The sequence below is a fragment of the Anopheles aquasalis genome, chromosome 3, assembly GCF_943734665.1.
Source record: "Anopheles aquasalis chromosome 3, idAnoAquaMG_Q_19, whole genome shotgun sequence".
NCBI classification, from domain to species: Eukaryota; Metazoa; Arthropoda; class Insecta; order Diptera; family Culicidae; genus Anopheles; species Anopheles aquasalis.
The window spans coordinates 8494229-8515381 of record NC_064878.1 but is presented as its reverse complement, the minus strand read 5'-3'; the positions used below and the strand labels follow the sequence as shown (position 1 = coordinate 8515381).

General features: G+C 51.3%; 3 protein-coding genes across 4 annotated transcripts in view; 2 read left to right on the top strand and 1 right to left on the bottom strand.

The window, feature by feature from the left end:
- Positions 1–104: 104 nt before the first annotated feature.
- LOC126578878 (lateral signaling target protein 2 homolog) lies at positions 105–3485 on the bottom strand. Of its 2 annotated transcripts, XM_050241863.1 has the most exons (6): positions 3327–3485; positions 3109–3128; positions 1908–2916; positions 1046–1834; positions 807–971; positions 105–736 (listed from the first exon to the last, which is right to left on the bottom strand). In XM_050241863.1, exons 3-6 carry the CDS (start codon positions 2124–2126, stop codon positions 623–625), a joined length of 1287 nt encoding a protein of 428 aa, XP_050097820.1. In that variant the 5' UTR covers positions 2127–2916; positions 3109–3128; positions 3327–3485; the 3' UTR covers positions 105–622. The 2 variants fall into 2 exon arrangements, with proteins under 2 accessions (XP_050097820.1, XP_050097819.1); XM_050241862.1 differs by having other exon boundaries at positions 1908–3125.
- Positions 3486–4254: 769 nt separating this feature from the next.
- LOC126578864 (uncharacterized) lies at positions 4255–10783 on the top strand. The gene is made up of 2 exons (XM_050241823.1): positions 4255–4580; positions 4643–10783. Exons 1-2 carry the CDS (start codon positions 4328–4330, stop codon positions 10705–10707), a joined length of 6318 nt encoding a protein of 2105 aa, XP_050097780.1. The 5' UTR covers positions 4255–4327; the 3' UTR covers positions 10708–10783.
- A 2136-nt stretch (positions 10784–12919) lies between these two features.
- The window catches only part of LOC126578865 (uncharacterized), a 41539-nt gene continuing 33305 nt past the window's right edge, over positions 12920–21153 (top strand). The window contains exon 1 of the mRNA XM_050241824.1: positions 12920–13201. The gene's annotated coding sequence lies outside the window, so the exon portion shown is untranslated. The remainder of the gene's footprint in view (positions 13202–21153) is intronic.

Here is a 21153-nt window from a genome sequence, read left to right as displayed (position 1 = left end):
AACTATCAAACCAACACCGCACATGTTTACTACGATCGCGAAGAAAAAAGAAACACCACAACGCCACAAAGTCTACTGCGATGCGTAGCCAATCTCATCTCATCTCAGCATCGTGGATTGCTTTCTATGAATCCAGTACATGATTTTTATTCAATAAAACTACTTCCATCGTTTGTCGATTCCGGCCTTTTTTGCCATGCGGCCATACTCGTTTGGATTTTTCATTTGCTTCCGCCATCTCCACGATACGCAGACGGGGTCGGATTCCAGTTTTTGACGTTCAAAAAATAATACAAATCATACATAGCGTATGCGAGCGAGGGTTAAGGCGGGGGGTCGGGGAGGTCTCCCAGGACCTTGATCGGTCACACCCCCTCATTTTCTAAGATCGGACTTCATCGCAGTACTCGGCTGCGACTGGAGGATTCGTAAAATAGGTCGATTTGGTTCTCTAATGGTGCTGCTGGGGCGCGATCAAAAGATCGCTTTCGTCGAGTGAATTATGTACAAATTGAGAGAAGGACAGCTTCTTCTTCTTCAGCGCGGTGTGGCGGTGTGTTTGTTCGGTGAGCGGTGGATGGATTGATCTTTCGGTTTCATCTTTCGTTTCATCATCATTCTGCTACTGTATTCTTCGGCAATAGTAACCGAGCGTTTTGCACTTCTCACACAACATCTGTGGATGGACCTTCGATTGATCCGACACATCCAACCCGTCCGGTTTCTCCAGAGGACGCTGCAAACGATGAGAGGAGATACGATGTGTTGGTTTCGATTCAGCAATTTATGCGACCACTAGCCCTTACCTGTTTGTGCGGATACACGTTGATGTGACACTTGATGCACTCCTGGCCATGGTTTGCCCACGAGTTGCCCGACATCCACTTTCGCTTACACTTGGGACACTTGTACTCGCCGAAGCAACGCTTCTTGCCCTGGTACGGTGTTTTCCCTTCCGCTTTCGGGCGAGCCTAAGGGGAGAAATAAAAGGATCAGAGATCATGGTACAACATGGCATCTCTTGCAGTGCAGTCTGGAGCCCTACCTGAGGACAGTCGCGTATGTAGTGTCCCTTCTTGAAACACAAATGGCACAGATAGTTCACCGGAGGCACCTTGCTGTACTTGCTGCCATTTCCATTCTGTAGCTGCTGCTGCTGCAATGTAGAATGTGCCGGCGGCGAGTGAAGCGCTGGAATCACGTTCTGGTGATGATGATGCGACGGCAAGTGATGATGATGATGATGGTGGTGATGCTCAAAGGCATCGTGCTGATAATGCTGACAGGCAAGATGCGCACTGCCCAGCCCACCAGCTACTCCCGAATGCAAGGGTTGTTGATGATGATGGTGGTAGTACTGCTGCTGCTGCTGCTGCTGCTGCTGAGGATGATGTTGCTGCAAGGATGGCCGCGTCAGTGGCAGTTGCGGCTTCGATGCTGGAAGATGGCCGGTACGCGAAGGTGAAACCGCTCGTCCATAGCTTGCACCACTTAATGCTAATCCATGGTCTCTCGGTCGAGTCGAAAGGACACCGTACAGGTGGGAACCAACATGATTGTTACCGAGGCTGCTCGTATGTGCACCGAATCCTGGCGCCTGGAATCCACCACCATCACCATTGTATCCGGAGAACAGTCCCAGATCAACGAACTGGTCGCACAGCTCCGCTAGCTCGTCGGCCAACAATGGCGAATCCGGACGATCCTCATCATCCTCGTCGTCTTGCGTGGAACGTTCTTCGTGTCTCGTCGCCGTTGGTGATCTGGCCCTGGTGAGTCGCGAATGGATAGACTCCCCTCCAGCCCAGACAGTCGGTGGGAACAGTTTCGAGCTCTAAAAAACCAACGAGAAGGGCACGGCATCATCATTAACTACGTTGGTGATCAACCTTGGTCCACGACGGTACCTGTAGCGAATCGCTCGAAAGTGTATCCAAGTTGGCCAGATAGTACCAGTGTAGGGCCGTGGGAGACGTGCCAAGACTGTCGCCACCCGAATCACCCCCACTACCGGCACTGCCCGCACTTCCCTGTCTGTGCTGCAGTGCGTCCAAGCCCATCCTTCCGCTCGCAAAGCCTGTTGTTGTTGTTGCCCGGGAGCTCGCTAGTGTTGCCAGTGTGCACATGGAAACTGTGTGCGTGGCTCGATCAGATCAAGGATACGACGAAGGGGTTCACTCCAAATAGTCCGCAAACACCAACACCACACCTTCTAGACAAACACCTTACAAGCAAACTTTGGTACGCTTTGGTACGAAATTCGTAAATCGTCACGCCACCACCTTCTGGTTCTGGCTAGAGTTAATGCGTATCACCTTTTGAGTCATCGGTTTAATGACACATATACACGCGTGCTTGGCACTGCCGGTACACACCGATACACCACTTGGACCATTTGGGGGAGAATAAGAAGCCTGCTGCGTCTGCTACGTTGCTACTGGCGTGCGCGGCGATGAGATGCTGGTAAAAATATCTCGGACTCACTATTTTTAGCCAAAACTGGTGGTGGTCCTGTGTGCGAGCATTCTATAACCACGCGGGAGGGGGGGGGGGGGGGTTGGGGCCGCCTGACTACACTGTGTTGACTACACTGGTTACGTTGAAGGTGCGAGGAGGTGAGATTTGGAGTCGATACCGTTTCCGCTGTGTGTCCCACGCCAGGGTCTAGTAGGTTAAGCCACGAATACACTTCCCAGGAGGACGTTATTTGTTGCCGGACTGCGAACATCAACAACAATCGGCCTGTTTGTTCACTTCACACTTTGTTCTTGACCGAACCATCGAAAAAAAAAAAAACATCACTCGGTCACGCCAGAGCCGGCGCTAAGCGCGAACGGAATGCACTCCCAATGGCCGTAGATGATTCGCTGGTAGTCGTGACTCTCTGGGCACGATAGGACGGGACAGGACTCTTCTCTACGCCGATAAGATGGAGAGCGAAAGAGAGAGAGAGAGAGAGAGAGAGAGAGAATGGAATACAAAGTTCACAAGGAACCAGAGTGCGATCAGGTAGTAGAGTCACGATCCAATATGGCGTAGATGGCAAATATTCTTCGTTGGCAACGTGCGCCTATAGACCCGATTCGTCAGCCGTCACTCGCCTCATACATGGCCGGTGCGTGGTGCTGCTGCAATAACACACAGAGTTAAACCGGAAATCATTGTAGTACATTGGAAACACGTCGCACCACCTCATGGTTCCTAGAATAGAATAGAGTAAACCCCGTCCGCCCGTTTTCGCACCTTGGATCGCACCCAACAGAATGTCACTGATTCAGATCGTGGCGGAACGGACCCTTACCAGCCAAAGGAAAGGCCGCACTTACCTATTTAAACACACCCGCTCTCACAGTGCAGTCGCCTCTCCAGTCCAGGACGCACAAACTCAACAAACGGCGGTATGTGGTTCAGGAAGAGGGCACGACACATCAAAAAGGTGGCCAACGACGACGGCGACGACCGAACCATCGGACAGCAACAGCATAACTAGTGCCTGCTGCTGCTGGTGGTGGTGGTGATGGACCATTAGCACATTCTGCTCTTGCGAGCAGAACCTTCGGAGCATTATCGGCGCTCGTTTTGCAGACGGAGACTGCGCGCATCGCCATCGCTTGCGTTGCGTGAGTTTTCTCGATCACCGGTGCGCGGAGGGAGCGAGATGAGTTTTCCACCAGCGAGCGGAGAGAACGCAACTCTGTAGTGTGCGCGTTGCCACACATTGGTCCGTAGATCTCGATCGAATGCACAACACATGTTGGTTGTTTTAGCTTTGTTTATCTGTTGTCTCGTCTGCTCATCTGGAGTCGCGCCTCCTGCTGTTCGTTTGGATGGCCTTTCTGAGTTCTTACCGGTGGCCGGATTTAGCGCGTCCACAAAAATTAAGGTTTTCCCGGAATTGTGGAGTTATGTCCGTCACGTCTATTGCGAGATTGTTTAGTATATACCAAAGAAGGTATTCAGAACAGCATTCATTTTCTCATTTAGTCTTTCCTGTTGAAAAATATTTGAACGATGGTTGTAATCATGAAATTCACCGCTCATTCTTGGTCTAGCACAGAAAAATCTTCGATCACTCACGATCGAGCGTTCGTTGTTAATTCCGAATTTTCCCCATTTTCCGAACACGTGTTAACAACGGACGTTTTAAAAAAGGCCGCGCTCCGTGTAGTTCCAATTCCCATCGGCGTAGCGCTGCGGTTTGTTTACGTTTTTGACAATTCCAAAAACACGTTGTTTGGCCGGCCGCGGATGCTGTTCTCGTGGTCTCGTATAAAATCCGATAAATCTCCAATTTATCGGTGAAATTCGTCCCAAAATCCTCGGCAAAATGACGACGAAAGCAGCAAAGCGTAAGCAGAGCACCGTACAGAACGGCTGTCCGGATGGGGAGAAAAAGCAGAGACAAATCACCGACGAACCGGCGAGCAACGAGGAAACCACCGACATCCCGGTTCCGGTGGCGGTAAAACGGAAAAAGGCCGAAACAGAGACACAAGAAGATGGCCAGGATTCACCGAAGGACATCGAGTACGTGAAAAACTTCCATCAAAAGCTGAAATCCGGAGTTGTGGCCATGGATGGTAAGAAAGGGCGAACTGCGTCTCAAGGACCGCGTGTACTGATCTTCCCTTTGCGTTTGCAGCGATCCGGCACTTTATCCAGCAATCGCACGCGAATCCGGGCTACATTACGGAGTATATCCGCACCGGTGGTACGTTGAAGAATGTGATGGACGTGTTGGCTGTTTGCGATCCGGAGAAGCTGAGTGATATCGCGGATCTTTTCCATCTGCTACACCTCGTGTTGATCGAGGCGGCCAACTACGACAGCACACAGGCGGCACTGGCAGCAAAGTGTGCCAAGAGTATTATGAGCGGCTACAAACCGGTCATAGTGAAGGTGTTGCGCGATCGCGGAGAACATTCGCTTACCTGCAGAGCGGCCGGATTTCGTATACTGAAGGCGGTGCTGCTGGTGGATGCGGCCACCTACGGAAAGGATATTTTGCGCCAGATGGATGTGGTGATGCCCGAACTGGAAATGCATAAATGTCGCGAAACGGCATCATCAACCGGATCCACCGGTGGTACGGAGTCACTGCGCACCGTGTTTATCGATTTCAATCTGGCCTTCCTCATCGACACACCGACCGAGATTGTGCGGTTGTGGCTCTCTCGTGCCCACCTCGTCCATTCACTGACCATCAATTTGGTGTACGATCACGGAGAGAACGTGGCTTTGGTGATGAAAAGTTTGCGCCAATACGTGCTCGAGTGTCCGGCCGTTGATAAGTATCTCTACAGAACCGTCTTCACAACCGACGTACTGAAGGCGCTCGTTAACGTCTATGAATGGGTCGGCCCCGACAAAGAGGTACCGAAAGATCAGCTAAAGCAAGCAATCTTCGATGCTATGGAAGAGGTCGTCATGCCGCTGCTGACCTCGAGACGCTACTTCCTTGTGCCACACTCGATCGATATCAACCGTGCCAGCCACCGGCACAAGCATATACTGCTCGCCCTGAAGAACTCACAGCTACACGATCACCAACGACGGCTGGTGATGCGACTGTTTGAATCATGTCCCGAGGTACTGCCGGCGGTGCTGGAAAACTTTGGTTCACTACTGAAAACGAAAAAGGAAGGAAACCGTGGGCTCGTGTTGGACATTTTGTGTTTGCACAAACCGGAAGAAATTGTGGCCGGATTTGAACCCGGCATCACGGCCAAATTGGTGTCGCAGTTCATCGTCAAAAGTACGTTACCGCGTACGGTGCTGGAGTACGTTGGGGTGGCCATGGGTAGCCATAAGCACAACATCCCCTTCTGTCTGCAGTTTCTGTGCACCATGATCACCCGTTGCGAACAGTACATACAGGCCATCCAGAACCGCCGTATACTGGATCAGTTCGATATGAAAAAGATCAAGTTTGATGTCATCAATCAGATACTGGCGCTCTTCCCGAGTATCGATCGCATTATGACAGCGATGGCAACGCATCGAGATGATCGCTCGGTACAGCGCACAAACGTTGCCCTCGAGTACGCCATGGACATCCTGCTCGTCTGTATTCGATCGTTCCCGGCGTACATTGAAAGCTCTTCGTTCATCACGACGTATCGCGACATTCTGAAGCCGGCCTACCGGACACCATCGATGGAACACTTTTATCTGAACTACGAGTTCAAAGCCATCAAGGTGGTGATTGCACTGGAACCGCAAAGCGTCTCGTTCGGATCGAAGCTGTTCCCCTCGGTGCTGAAGCTCGTCGCCAAGGTGTACCTGAACGGCAGCAAGGAAATGCAACGTGAAGCGACCGAACTGCTCCTGGCACTGTTCCGCAATACGACACTCTTCGGTCATCGGGGCACTGAGGTGGAGTTTTGGTTTCAGGCACTATACGACACGGATGCCACGTTGGTGCCGGAACTGGTGGACTATCTGGCACAAGCCACACGGCAAGCAAGTGCCCAGCTTAGCCAGCAGTCTGCATCCGCTTCGCAGGCTGATCATTCGATGATCGATGAAGCGTTCATCGAATCGGAAGGCATCCGTAAGGCTGATCTTGATCTGCTTTTTGCCCGTGTCGAGCAAGAGGACGAACAGCAGCAGCAGCAAGGACAGGACACGGCGACGACGGTGACCATCGCTAGTGAAATGGTCCCCGAAAACACTCAGCTAGAGCTACCGGTAGCGGACAACTTTTTCATGTACATGTTCCACAAGGATCGCAAACACCCGGCACAGTTTCAGCGTTACCTCGATGCAGTTCTGCTGCGTTACTTCCACTATCTACCCCATCCGGAAATCGTCGAAAGAGCACTGCGCACGGTGGCGGAAGATGGAAAATCGACGTCGTCGTCTTCGTTGATGAAATACGTCCACAAGTGGATGACAGGAAAGGAGCGAGCACTGGATGAAGATTGGGGTATCCTTAGCAAACTCAGCACGGCCCTCGTCGGAAAAGAAAAAACGTTGAAGCTCGATCCACAAGATACCAACCAGTGGCGCAACGTGAGAGGTGAACTAATACATCTTCTTCACGAAACGATCTTTTGTCTCTCCCGTTGGATCTCGGCCGGTAACCTCACGCAACAGCACATCGATGTGGCTTCCCACTACGCGAATCGTCTACTCGACGCCCTGCTCACCGAAGGAACACTTTCCGAGAGTGACACCAGCGAGCTGTTGAGTTCGTTGTTCCTCCAGCGCCCGGTACTGTTCCAACAGTTCACCATCATCGTACAAGAGGCGAGTCAACGGGCCAGCAAAGCGGAAACCACTCACCGTTTAGTGACGGGCTTCGTGTACGAGTTGATGCAACGGCTACAACATTTACCTAGCTTCGATCGTGCCACAACACTTTACTCAAACAAGATCGTCACCGAGCTGATCCGCACCTCAACGAAGCAAGTCTCGCAAGCGGACGGTGCAGCAACAGCGACACTGGATGGTGCACTCGTTGAGAAGTTGCTCGGTATTTTCGAACTCAACGAACGACACTGTGTTACGCTGCTCAAACACTACGCTCAGTTGCCCGTTCGAGCGTTCTTGCAGCCCAAAACGAACGATCGTACGTACCACTACCAGCAGCTCTGCCTTGCACTGGAGAAGCTGGCCAGTGTTGGTGCTACGCGAGGAGGGTTCCATCTAACGGAACAGACGGTTCGTGGCCTGGTACGCCTGTACATGGAATGTGTCCGTTCATCGGACAGTGAAGCGAAGGGGCTGGAAGAGCTCGAGTCAGCGCTCCATGCTTATCTGTCCACCTTTACTCACAGCATCGCCCAAGTGGATGTGCAACTGTTTGAAGTGGTTTTCGAAAATCGCCAACGTGTGACCAAATCTCTCGTGAAACTGACCACCTTCCTGTTGTCGCGGGATCCACGATTTGATGGCCCTCTTCTCGATCTGATTGGGAAGCACACGAACAAGAAGGAACTCGTGTACCCCCTTCTCAACGTAGCCTTCCGTCGATCGGTGCTTTCAGCGGCCAGTTTGGAACAGGACAGTAAGCTGCGGCCATTCCTATCAAAGCTGTACGCCGAGTTCAAGGGTGGTATCCAGAAGATGCTCGAGAAACCACACAAAGCGGCCGTCATCTATCGTGAGAACACGATCGCAAACGAAACGCTGGTCCGCCTGTGTATGCCCCGGAACGAGTGCGTGGATTTTGCGCGCAAAAAACTGCGCATCGAAGCGGTCGAACCGTTCCAGCTGAAGGTGTTGATGGAGATCTACGGCAGTGCACTGGGTGCGTTGAAGGATGATGCCAACTCGCAAACGATGGTCTACGGGAACGTGTTCGCGGTGCTGCTGCAATGCTTCGAGGTGCTCTTCCGTTCAGTGACCTCAGCCGAGTACTTTCTCCGGCAGGAAGCATCGATCGAGAAGCTAAACGAACTCGTGCTTGCCCTTTACGAGTGGAGCAAGCAATCTAAACGCTACAAAGCGCTACAAGAGATGAGCTTCTCGAGCGTCACGACGAGTGCCAACTGGAATACGTTCTGTAAAACGTGTCTCAAGCTGGGCATCGATATGCCCCGTAGTCCACTGAACTCACGGCGCTATGACGATCGACTGCACGTGCTGCCGAAGCTGATGGGCGTGCTGGTTGATCTGTTCTACGCGAATGATGCTAGCGAGCAGCTGGAGGACATTGAGCGGTACTACGATTGGGCACTGTCGCACACAAACTTCCTCCGTGTGTTGCTCACACAGTACGAGTACAGCCCAAAGACGTACCTGGTGTACTTGCTGCTCATACTGGCACGTAAAAACCCGAACGTCGTGAACCGGAAACACGTTCCCTTGCTACTGGGAGCGTACAGTGCCACCTTGACCGACACGAATCGCTACATCCTGGCACTGATCCAACACTACGAACAGTCCGGCGTAGAGATGCATGAATTTCGACCGTTCCTGTGGGGCGAAACGGCGATTAAGCACTTTTCGCTCGAATCAAACGCTGGTACGAACGAAGATCAACAGACAAACGGACGGAAAGCGGTGCCACAAAGGAGTACCTTCCGCATTAACACGATGGAAGTGTTTTCGTTACTGTCGAAGGATAGAATAGCGGCCACGATTCAAAAGTTCCCCGTCTGGCGTCGGCTTGATGCCGGTGCTCAGCTGCCGGAGCTTCACTTTGACAACATCCTACCGTCGGCCATCGAATCAGCGGCATTGCCCGTTGGCCACCAGCCGGTGAATGCAGTGGAACGTTACGTAGAGCTAGGACAGCGTAAGCAGCGACGAGAGCTTCTGGAAACGTTGACGCTGAAATCGGAGCTACGATCAACGATCTATGATCCCGCTTTCCTCATCCCGATGCTGGGCTATCTGTTCTCACCGGAGAACCCGGATATGCTCAATCTGGCCGGCCGAATCGGTGCCCTATCGTTGCCCTTTCTCTGCCTAGCAAGCAATGACGAGCAGATGCGTCTTGCTGCCGGTAGCGTGATCTTACGCATCCGGGCACACCTGGAACAGACGCGGCGCTTCATCGATTCCAAGTTCTGGCTCCATCTCTTTGGTGCTGTCCAGCGTGGTCTGGCAGGGGTGAAGGTGGGTAAGCCGAAGGAGAAGGACACCGCTAAAACTGAACCACTCCCGAAGACACCTTTCCTTTCAACGATCTTCATCGCCGAAACAATCAACCTACTGCCGGACGTGCTGAGCCCACTGCACGGTCCTATGACACGCTACATCATCCACCGGGAAGCGTTCGATTTCCGTGCCATTCCGAACTTTATGGCACTGTTTCACAGTGCGGACGTGAAGCACAACGTGCAGCGATCGTTCATACTGGAGACGATCTTCCACGGCATCAAGACACACGAGGACTTTGGTGTGCTGCGTGCCTCACCGATCATCCGGGTGATGTTGAACTTCTACGCATCCTCTCTGTCGAACCGGGAGCTTAACATCCTCATCCTCAACTCACTGAACGCACTGACAAAGATCCCGAAATCCTGCGAGGTACTCATCAACGCGTTCGGATTCCTGTCGTGGCTTCACGAAAAGATCGATACACTGGAGAGTTTCGAGTTCGACACGATCGAGGCGTTTCTGGGGATGCTCAACAACTGCTGGTACTCGATGCAGATCATCGCCGAACTCACCGGCAAACGGGATCCAGCTGCACGTGGCAAGAAGAAAACCAAGAAGCGCAGTGATCGACGTGCGGCCATATCCTTTCACCGGAGTGTCCTTGTGGCCACACTCAAGTTCCTGCCACTGCTTTCGACACGCAGCTCTAGTAAGACGTTACTGCGGTTTCTACATCTACTCGATCGCACGACCAGCACGCGTTTTGCCTTCCCTCGGTTGCTGGCACTCGTCAGTGAACCAGTGCTGCGGCAGATGATGGAATACTTTGAGAAAATGTTTGCCGATCATCTTTGGTGTGTCCGTTACGTAAGACAGTGTGGTACGACGGGGTGTGACGATGATGGGACGATCGCGCGGAAGCTTGTGGATGCTAGTACCGATCGAACGACGGTGGCGATCGTGGTTAGCCTCAGAAGGTTCGTTATCCGTTGGCAGCACTATCAGAAGGCGGAATTGACGCAGCAGGGAATGGATGTAGACGAAGAGATGGAGGGTAATGAGGGACAGGCCGATGATCGCGAAGCAAAGGACACCGGTGTTCAGTCAGAGTCTTCTGAATCGGAGTCAGATGATGACGATGAGGATGATGAATGAACGGAGCGATGAAAGTTTTTAGGATTCGCTATTTTGTTAACAACAAATGAAAAAGTATAGGCCTTAATCAAATCAATAAACCTCTTTACGCTGTTGTAATCGTTGTTTTTTTTTTGTATTTGAGCGTTACATTGGTTAGTAATTCCGAAATAAAGATTTTGGTAAGATGTTGGTCGGAGACTTGCACACTAAAGCGACGAACCTGCAGTGAGTACGTGATAACTCGACTACTTCTTCGTTATTTAAATCTTTTCAGGCATTAAAAAGTAGCTCATTGTTATAATTCCTAGTCCAATAATCATTTACTTAACCATAATCGATCATACTGCCTGATCGCGACACGGAAAAGCTCTCCTCAACTTTCGCTATAAACTTTCCGGCGACTCGATAAAAAAAGGTGCTGAATGATCATGATTAATGGTGAATGAACGCTCTCTGGCTATCGAATGAACGCTACGCTAACCCTTGTACACCGCTCGATCTTCTCCCAATCGCTCTCAGCATGCGATCATACAAACGGTGGCTGCTCGCTGTCTGCGCTTGCGTTTGAATCTCTCCATGAACACAACGTTCTCCCTGCTTCTGCTGCTGTCTGCGCGATCTTGTGTTGGTAATTTCATCCGGCCATTCGTCGACGGTGGACGCGTTCTGTGCAATCCGTACCCTTTATCGCCGTTCCTTTTCTCTGTTTTTTGTAAATCGGTTAGGAAAAGAGGTGAAAAAATCGAATTAATTCGTTCATATAGAACCGCGTTGATCGTTGAATTGAAGTGAAACAAAGCGCGTGTGCCTGATCCGGTGTACAAACAGGTGATTACCAGAAGGCAGATCGTTTCCAGTGACTCGCGCAACAATCAATTTGGATACCAGCGAGTGAGCCGAGTGTCCTCGAGGTGTCCACGCTCCGGTCGCCACCGCAGGAACGTTGTGTCCAATTTTTTGAAGTTTGTTTGCCTTGGCGCACGTTTCTCTCGCTCGCGATCGACTCGCGTACGTGCGTTCGGAGCTGTCTCGCATGTTGACACACACGAGAGAGGATGGTGACGGTGACGGTGACGGCGACGGGTTGATATATTAATTTTCTCCTCCACCTCTTCCTTTCCTTCTCCTCTCCTTAACTCCATTCGGTAAAGTCTACCCGGGGCCCCCGGTTGGTTCGTTCGTTCGTTCGTTCTGTGTCCCAGACGGTCGCCCAGTGCCCGTGTCTCTGTGTGCGTGTTTATGTTTCTCGTGCTTGCTCGCCTCATTATTCGTGACAAGCGGGCCGCCAGCTTGCCAGCAGGATGCAAGAGCAACCGCTGGGTCTCTCCATTGTGATGCCACCGAAGGGGGTGCTGGAAGCCGAGCGAAGCCTTGGGTAAATATGGCGTCCTCCGGGCGGGTGACAATGTCAAGCGTCTGTTTGCGGTTAAGGCGGAGGTGCCAACGAGGGTCTATCCGATCCAATGTTCACCGTGTGGTGCTGATACAGTTGTAAACCCATCCGCAGTCCGCATGCATTGTGTGTGTTTTGTGTGCGTTTTGTGTGTGCTTTCGGGGTGTCTGTCGAGGCCTGGGAACAACTGGGTTCGTACGAGCAGGGATCAAAACAAACCCTCCCTTGGAAAAGGAACCCGAAACTCGATTTCACGCATGATCGATTAACGGATCGGATCGGATCGGTACCGATGATGCTTCTGCGCTCAATTCGTTCCCGCAAACAAGTGCTCCAGCGACAGCACTAGCTTCTTTTGTTGTTTCTTCATCATCAGCATCACCTTATCTAATTGCTTACCTTCTCCATTTGCCTTTTACTATCCAAAACAGTGTCTCAACCACGAAAGCGCGTCGATTTGTAGTCTATAGTGAGTGCTAGTGCCTTCCTTGTGCATTTTGTTTGGTCGATTTGGTCGCGCAGAATAGTGCGACGGTTAAAGCGACAACGACGGCAACGCGAAAATCCTCCATATTCGCCGCCTCGTTCGTTGGATCCCCGGGTGCAGCTCCCCCTTGGGAACCGGTTCGCGGAGCATCTGCGCGTTGTTTGGTTTCGTTGTGTGCGATTGTGTGTCGCTCTGTGTGTGCCTGTACCTCTATCTGTGTGTGCAAGAAACAAAACGCAAAGGGAGCGTCGCGGTCCGAGTGGTGATCGCACGATCGCATCGTCGTTGTCGTCGTCGGTCGCTGTCGCCGTGCATTGAATGAAGAATCGCTTATGTTTTGTGCAGAATAGCAATTGCGCGCGACAACCACCAGTGTCCAAGGGCCCGAAAGGAAGGTGAAGTGACGCATGGGGAGAGGGGGAACGTGCGCAATGCTTGCTGCTCTCAGTCCCGTTGTGTGACAACACGGTGCAACCTTTGCGGAAAACGGAGTCGGTGCAGCGGAGTCGAACACGCGAAAAAGGGCACACTCTTTTGTGCTCTCGGATCGCGAGGTGGACGACGAACGTGCCAGCCAGCCAGCAAGGAAGCCAGGAGGCCTGGTAGCGAGAACGACGCAACCAACGACGCTGGTGAGTTGCGTTCCCCACCGGAACGATCGTCATGCGTGTTTGTTTGCTTGATTTTCGAAACTTTCCATCTCCATGGTTTCGTTCTCCCATTCCTCCGGCATTTCCCCCGTTTGCCTTGATGCTGTTTTCCTTCTCTTCCTCCTCCTCCTTATCCCTCCAATCGAGCTGCTCCTGGAGCCTGGTTTGCGAGCGGGCGCGTGCAAGCGAACGCCGATGGTCGTCGTCGTTGTGTAAGATCCCAAACGGAGCGATCGTAGTGTGCGTGTCGGCGCGCGCGTACGTACGGTTGCCTTGGATACGAAAGAGCTGAACGACGCAGCGACGAGAAGCGAGGAACCTCTTTAAACACACGGAACTTGGCGGTGGCGTCAGATGTCTGTGCGGCCCGGGGGGGGGTTCGCTGCTTGCCGAACCGGGTACCGAGGTCTAATGAATTAAAGCAGGAGAGGGTGAGAGAGAGCGAGGAATGAAACGGGTTGGATGGTGCGATCGGGCGCGATCGGAATGTTTCCTTGGGGAGCAACATTGCTTCTTCCGCTTTTTTAACCAACTGATACGAACCGATCCCATGTGGCCGATCGTTGTGGTGTGAGTACAGACAGCACGCACCGTCATAAGCTGCGGTTCCCGGTGTTTGGCCTGAATTTTTTTCAAGAACCTTGACTAGCGGTTCCTTCTTCCTTCTTGTACGCCGCCGCTGGTTCGTTTTCGTGGTTCGCAAAGCAGCAACAGATGCCTTGCACAAGGGGCAGAGATCGCAGGAGATGATCGCTTGGCCGCGCCCCGGGGGGAGGATTCTCTTGGTGGTCGACCCTTCGACAGCAGGACGCAACTTAAATCGTTCCCTTCCGCCAGCTAAATGCATGTCCGACATTCGGATGGACACCGCCCCAGTCGCAGCAATTTGCGTTCGTCTGCATCTTTTTAGCTCTTTTGGGGCGTGCGTGCCTGGTGCTCGGTCGAACAATTTGCCGAATTAACCGGACCCCCGGGACCCGGTCCCTCCAACACCACGAGCATCATCGTTGTTGTGTGCGGAGTGATCCACTTTCAATTTGCATAATGAACAATGCGCCGGAGAGAACAAGTCGATCGCCCTCCGCTACTCTTGAGTTAATGATTGAGTGAAAGAGCGAACCAGAGAGAGAGACCTCGAAATCGAATATAATAACGGAAAAATTGGGCCATTTTCCACACTAGCTTGCGCCGAGAGGCATCCAAAAATACTCCAAGGAAAACTCAGCCCCCCCGCTCGCGATGATAATTGTGGACAATTTGGAGTGCGAGCTTCTGGCCGAACAGACGATCGATCGACAAGCGATTATGGCTGGATGGCTGGCTGGCTTGCCCGGCGGATGATCATCATCATCCTCGCGATCGTTGGTCGAAGTGCAGTGCGAGAAATTGGTGTCTGTGTTGTTGCTGCTGCTGCAACAGAATGATCCTCATCGGAGCGGTTGGAAATGGCCAGCGGCACCGAAATCGAACCCGTTTTCTCCGACCAATCCTCCTCCATCTCCTCCATTGTCCACCCACATTTTGGGGGGAAATCGAACAGCCAACAGCAACAAAAAAAAATCGAGAGAATAACATCGTGCTGCTGCAGGCTGACTTGACTTGGACTGAATCGGAGTCCTAGTGTGGCATTGTATTGTCCTCTTAAACCGCCCATCGCTCGGCGCTTATGGCGTCTAAGAGAGGGCCCACCTGCTTCGCGCACTCGGTGGCCACCGCGGCATGGACAGCAGCAGCAATTTCGCTTCGCTTGTCTACTTATGTTTGGGAGTGCCGGTCACATCCAGTGGTGTGGGCTTCGCAGCTGGCAATGGCTTGGCTGCTGGTTCCCTCTTACTTTGTCGCACTAATTGAGACACAATGCAGTGTCATGCGGTGTCCAAGCGGTGGCCAGAGAGATAGAGTGAGCGCGAGAGAGAGATATCGAGTTGAAAAAGAGGTAAAGGAGGCCTTTAAGCCTGTATATTGTATGTGAGCGCATGGATTGTTCGATAAACTGGATCAAAGTGACCACATCGCGAGAAGAAAGTGCGCACTAATGCGGACCTCAACTTTCTTCGCCTTCGCCTTCGAACGATCGCCTACTGCCTGATGTCAACCATTGACGTTTCTGCTTTCCGCACCATCACATGACATCCCAGGCTGGTGGCTAATGGTGGCTACAGATTGCTCCAATCAATCTGATGCCCACTTTGCTTGCAATACGATCCGAGATCCGATAGCCACCCTCTAGTCACGGTTGCACCTGAACTGAAAGTGCAATCCGGAATCCGTTTCTGAGGGGGGGCTTTTGGATTCGAAATATCAACCAAACGAAGACGGAGGACGGAGCACGATGGCACTGCATTCCAAGGTGTGACGGATTTTGTAATCATTTGTTGGCAATCCCCTCGCAATGCAATCGAATCGAACAATAAATCGAGATCGCGAGCTCTGGGCCCTTGCAGAAAAGCCAAATTGCTGCCTCAATCGCTCGCAAGACGATCGAGCGAGAGGTCTACACAGGTGCCAGCCTAGGTTGGCTACCGATTCCAGTGTGCGATTGAGCGGCGCCTTACAATGAGACATTTGAAATTACGTACCGCCTGGGGGTGGGGCCTCCCGGTAGGGCCAAGCCCTTATTGCTTCTCTGCTTTGCTTAGACTGCCGTGATGGTGCGACTCCCGTGGACTGCGACATTTGCGCGCTCGCAACGCTAGACGCTAAGGCGGAGAAGAGGGCAAGCGAACTAGCGCCTCAATTAGAGGGGCCACGCAGAGAGTGGAGAACGAGGCGAGGTGATGGCCACCATTATTTACGCGTTTCTGATCTAATAGGAGATGAGGTTCGAGAGCGGACCTCCTTTTCATTCTTCTTGTTCTTGTTCTTCGCACAGTTGCTTTTGAGTTGCCATTAATTTGCTAAATAGACCACTTTGCAGACCACGCAGAACTGCCTGCCTGCCAGCGTCTTTTGCTCGCTTGTGGTGTCTGTCTTCTGTGGTCAACGATGACGAGGACGAGGCGACGACAGCTCGGTGTAGATTGGCTTGTCAGTTTCCGAGATGCGCCGCTACTCAAGCACCCCGTAAGGGAAGGAGCATTTTTCTATTGGAAAATGATGATACTTCTGAGGTGAGTGCATGGCACACACGCAGATCATGATGGCAATCATGATCACGAAGTAGCGTATAATGGCGCGTTTTGATAAGCAGCACCGGCGGTGGACGATCGCGGGGTGGTTGGAAATTGCGTTCGTTCGCTCGAGTAATCGATTAGACCACTCACGATGGGGAGAGGAAGTAATATTCCTGTCGCTTCCTTTCGCTTGCGTGATAGTCAACCACAAGGCTTAGTGGCTTTTCTCATCCGCTACAACCTGCTGATACTTCTCCTTCTCTTCAAGTGATTGAAATGTCATTTATGAGCGATCGATGAGAGCGATCATCGTCATCTATTTTTTGGGGAGGCTTGATCCAAAAGGCGCCAGGCAATTTTCCACCGCACCAATTGCGCACCACTTTTCAAGTACCCTTTTTACCCGCAGTTTGTCTGCGGCCTTCACTTCAAGTGAAATCGAGTGTTTCGAACACTTGAATCACAAGCACACAGGTGGCCTCACAGCAATTGTGTGGTAAGAGGACCACTTTTCCGATATTATTGTTGTTGCTGCAGCTAATGATTGGTTTTCCGAAACCCAAAATGGCCAACCTGTTACGTAGCGATTGTGACTTTCCTTTCGATTTACTTACTGCTGATTGTCAAAAAATGAGCTGCTACGATCGGTCGGAATGTCAATAGCAAATAGTATTCTGTGAGTGTCTGGATCAATGGAAGAGCTTGCGAACAGGATACGATTAGGGAAATGGATCCAAATTGGACCGGACGATACCGGGCCACAATGGTGAATGGTGAAGGTGCTTCCATCCCCCCTCCCCCCCCCCCCCGCCTTTACATCCTATCATTCCTCTCACATCAGCAGCAGCATCACAGGCAGCAGCCTTTGATTCCGATTGCGTTGGTCCGAATTTGGTGAGAAAATGACCATTTCCCGTCACTTTGCTGTCGCTTATGGACGGTAACGGACAGGCCGCGTTGTGTTATTCTTGGCCTGGCCCGATCCGAATTCACCGATAAAGCCACGGCCTCGGTCCGATCCACTCGTCTGCACCACTGCGGACACTCAATCTATTTTTATGGGACATTAAATTTTCGGTTTTCCACCAAAAAAAAAACAAGATAAATGATCAGAATCACACTCCAGCGCGAGCGTGAGCGTGGTTGTTCGCGGGTCTCGCCAGGCCAGTCGGTTGCGTCGTCCGAACCGTGAAGTCCGTGGAGCGGTTTGTGGTGCAGACGAATAGACGTGAGAGAGCTTTATGACTTTGGAACTATCGCCAGCCCACCAGATAGTACCAGACAGCACCGAGAAGGGAATCTGGCCTTAATTCCCCCAGCGACTAATGCCATTCACCTTTATGAGTTGGAGAGAGAGAAACACAAGTCTTTTCGAAGATTATCTCATCGCCAATGGGAACAAAATACACGGAATGGCCAGCGGTGTTGTTGGTTCCCCCGATTTTTGTTACCAATTTCAAGCCGCAGCGCTTGACCTCATCTTTCTTACTCTCTCTCTCTCTCTCTCTCTCTCTCTCTCTCTCTCTCTCTCTCTCTCTCTCTTTCTCTCTGGTTGTTGTTGCTGGTGTACCGTTGGGTGATCTGGTTTGGTCCCTTAACAGGAGGCTTACGTTAATGCTGGCCAAAAGAAGGCTCATTTTTGCGGCTTTTGTTTTGACAAAGTCATTAAACATAATATTTTTTCGTGAATGTTATATTGAACTGCATCTTTTGGAGACTATTTGGTCGTAATTTGAAGGAAATGTACTGAAAAATACACTCCGAATACATGCAAAAATACACAAATGATACTTTTTGGATTGATTAGAAGTTGTTCCTAGTAAACTTGATGATTGATAGTAATTTTAAGTGGAAAAAGTGATGGTTTTAACAGTTTTCTTTTCAACAGCGAATTAAACTTTATTATGGCCAAAACAGTGTTAACAAATCAAAGGAAATTTCAACGAAACTACCCGCCAAATTGTATGAAAATTAAACACCTAAACTACATTAAAAAAATCAGTTTGGTAGTTTGTTCGAAAATCGTTGGTGTTTGGCGAACCGTTTCATAGTTACTAATTGCATTGAAACCGTCTGCTATCTCTATCTTTGTCGTAAGCAATTTTTTTAAAACAATACTACATAAGAAAAATAAAAATGTAAACCCCTTTCATAGTCATCTAGCAGCCATTGAAATTAAGCAATTTTTTGGGACCGCAGTCGCAACATTTTACTTAATCAACTCGCTGCAACTCGCTGCCTGTTAAGCTCATAATTTTCCGGGAATGTGGGTCAACGATGGCCTTTCATCTCCACTATTATGTGCAAATATTTCCAGCAACCCAGCATCGCCATCCACGGTGACACCGGTGATGAGAATGGTGTTAATGCAATGATTGCTCAAAAAGCCACGATCAAGCCGTTTGTACTGTGTTTGTTGTGCCAAAGTATGCGCAATCGCTTCCAAGCTCTGTCCACCAGGAAAGTGCTCTTGACGGACACTCAAAGCCACTAGTTGCTGCCGCCTCTGTCTGCTGCCTGCTGTTTGCACTCCCAATTATCCAGCCACTTAATTATCGGCTTTAGAGGGAAAGATCAACAACTTACTTATCGGATGGAACCGGATGGTTGACAAACCGCACTGACTGGCCACAGAGAGAAGGAACAGGAAGTGACTCCGCCTCCGTAACACATCGCACCACAGCATCACGGGCTAATTGTTGCAGATTGTAACACAAGTTTTTGAACAAAACGTTACGCCTCTTTAGCTCCCCTGCGCGTCCGCCGGTTCGGTCACGGGAGGGCCACCTCATGTCACGCAACCGAACCGAACCAACGAGCCAACTAACCGGCATGACCGCCCTGTCCTGTCCGCCCGGTCCGCCAGACACGTCATGCTGCGTTGTCAACGCGGACAAACGGGACGCGTAGATCAGGCAGCACCTCGCTGCTGCTGATGGTGCCCACCTGGTACGCCTGCTTGTTGCTCGTGCTGCTGCTCTTGTTGTTGATGATGATGATGATGATTCCGCTGATCAATTTCAACGGTAGCCGCCAACTGTCATACTCCCTTCTCACTCTGTCGAGGTCGATCCGTGGAGACGGCTTACGCGTGCTCGCACCGGGGAACATGACTTGAGCCGCGACTTGGCGACTTGGCGTACCCTCCCAGAACACCGGATCCATCATGGGCAACCAGGGAGGGGGCAGCCTCCACGCAATAAAGTGATTAACTGCCTGCGTGTCACCCTCGCTCTCCCTCTCTCTCCACTCAGCCCCCTTTTTGCGAGCATAATAATCATTCCCCTGGGTGGACGCTTCCTCCTCCGCGTGCGCTTGTGACCGACAAGTTATTGCGCAAAAACCGCGACCCGCGACCACGCAATCCACACAACGGCCAGCGTGCCAACCACGGTTCTCGATCCCAAAAAACCGCGGCACGGCGTGGTCGTCGTTGTCGTCGTCATCGTGCGGAGGTCCGTTTAGTATCCACAACGACTTGTGGGCTTCTCGCGGTTCTCCGGAGTCTCACGGGACCGCGTTCCTTCGTTCTTCCTCTTCTCGCGTGCTTCTACTGGAACAGAACATTCTACCTTTCCTCTTCTTTAACCACCACCCGCAAACCGTCGCTCGTGCCTTCAACTGTTTCTTTTTTTTTTTTAACAATAATCGGTGGTCGACCTTCGCCACATTTGTCATTCGCTTCGTTTTGGCACCACCACCAGCACCATTCCCTCGACTTGCGCCATTGTTTGATCACGAAAACCGTTTGCGGCCGTTCTTGGCGTTCAGTCAGACTGTTATTTGTTGGGAGGTGAAGAAGCGATAAAGTGAAGTTCCGTGAGAGAAGCATTGAATGATGCTCTTCGCGAAGTAAATCATACTTTATTAGCTCCCGGCCCCGGTAACATCGCATCGAAGCATGCTGTAGCAGCAAAAAGATGCACATTCAATGGCTGTGAAGGAGCGATCTAGTATCCTATGCACCATTTTTCACTCAGTTTGTCACTACATTTCAATCGCAAAATGTGCTCCTGAACTGTGCTGCTACTAAACTCATCTAAGCTACTATTCAGGTAATTTCCAGCTCACTAGCAACTCTGCCACCCCTCTGAACAACCATTTTCGCTCGTTATTGATGCCGCAGATTGACGCCGTTGTTTTGGATCTCTTGTGGGGCTCGAAATTAGCTACAATTTGCCCGTGAACCGAAATTTGCGAACCAACGAACCCGGGCTGCTCCGACACTTGTTTCGAACAATTGTTTCGAAACGAGCACGAGCAGAGGCGGTCTGTTAACGCGATGGCGTAGAAACGCACACCCGCCATACCAGCAGGCCGGCATACCAGCAAGCGGAACAGTTGAAAAGGGTAAAAGTGGCCGGTGCCTGAGATGCTGATAAATTGCACTCCCCGCCCGGCAGCAGCAGCTCGATCGTTTGGTGAGGAAGATGGCGACGACCGCGACGGCGACGACGACAACGTCGGTGAGATGTGTGTGCGCGTGTCTGTGTTTGCCGGCAAACCTTTCTTTATGATTTGGTTTCTTCTTCTTTTGTTGTTTCCATTTCTCTTTTTTTTTGCTTCATTTTTTTCGTCATCATGTTGCAAGAAAGGAAAGAGAGTGCTGGGGAGGTGTGCACCTCACATCATTACGGGGGATCGATGGCTTCGGGGTGAAAATGTAAATTACCAGTGTCGATTACTTGGCCTCGGTCACCGCCGCTCCTCTCGTGAACGCAGGAACGGACGTGGGAAGTTTGAAGGGAAACGAGTTTTTGATGGATTGTCTTACCAACCGCCCCGGCCTGCCCTGCCTGGTACACAAGCATCTCGCGGTAC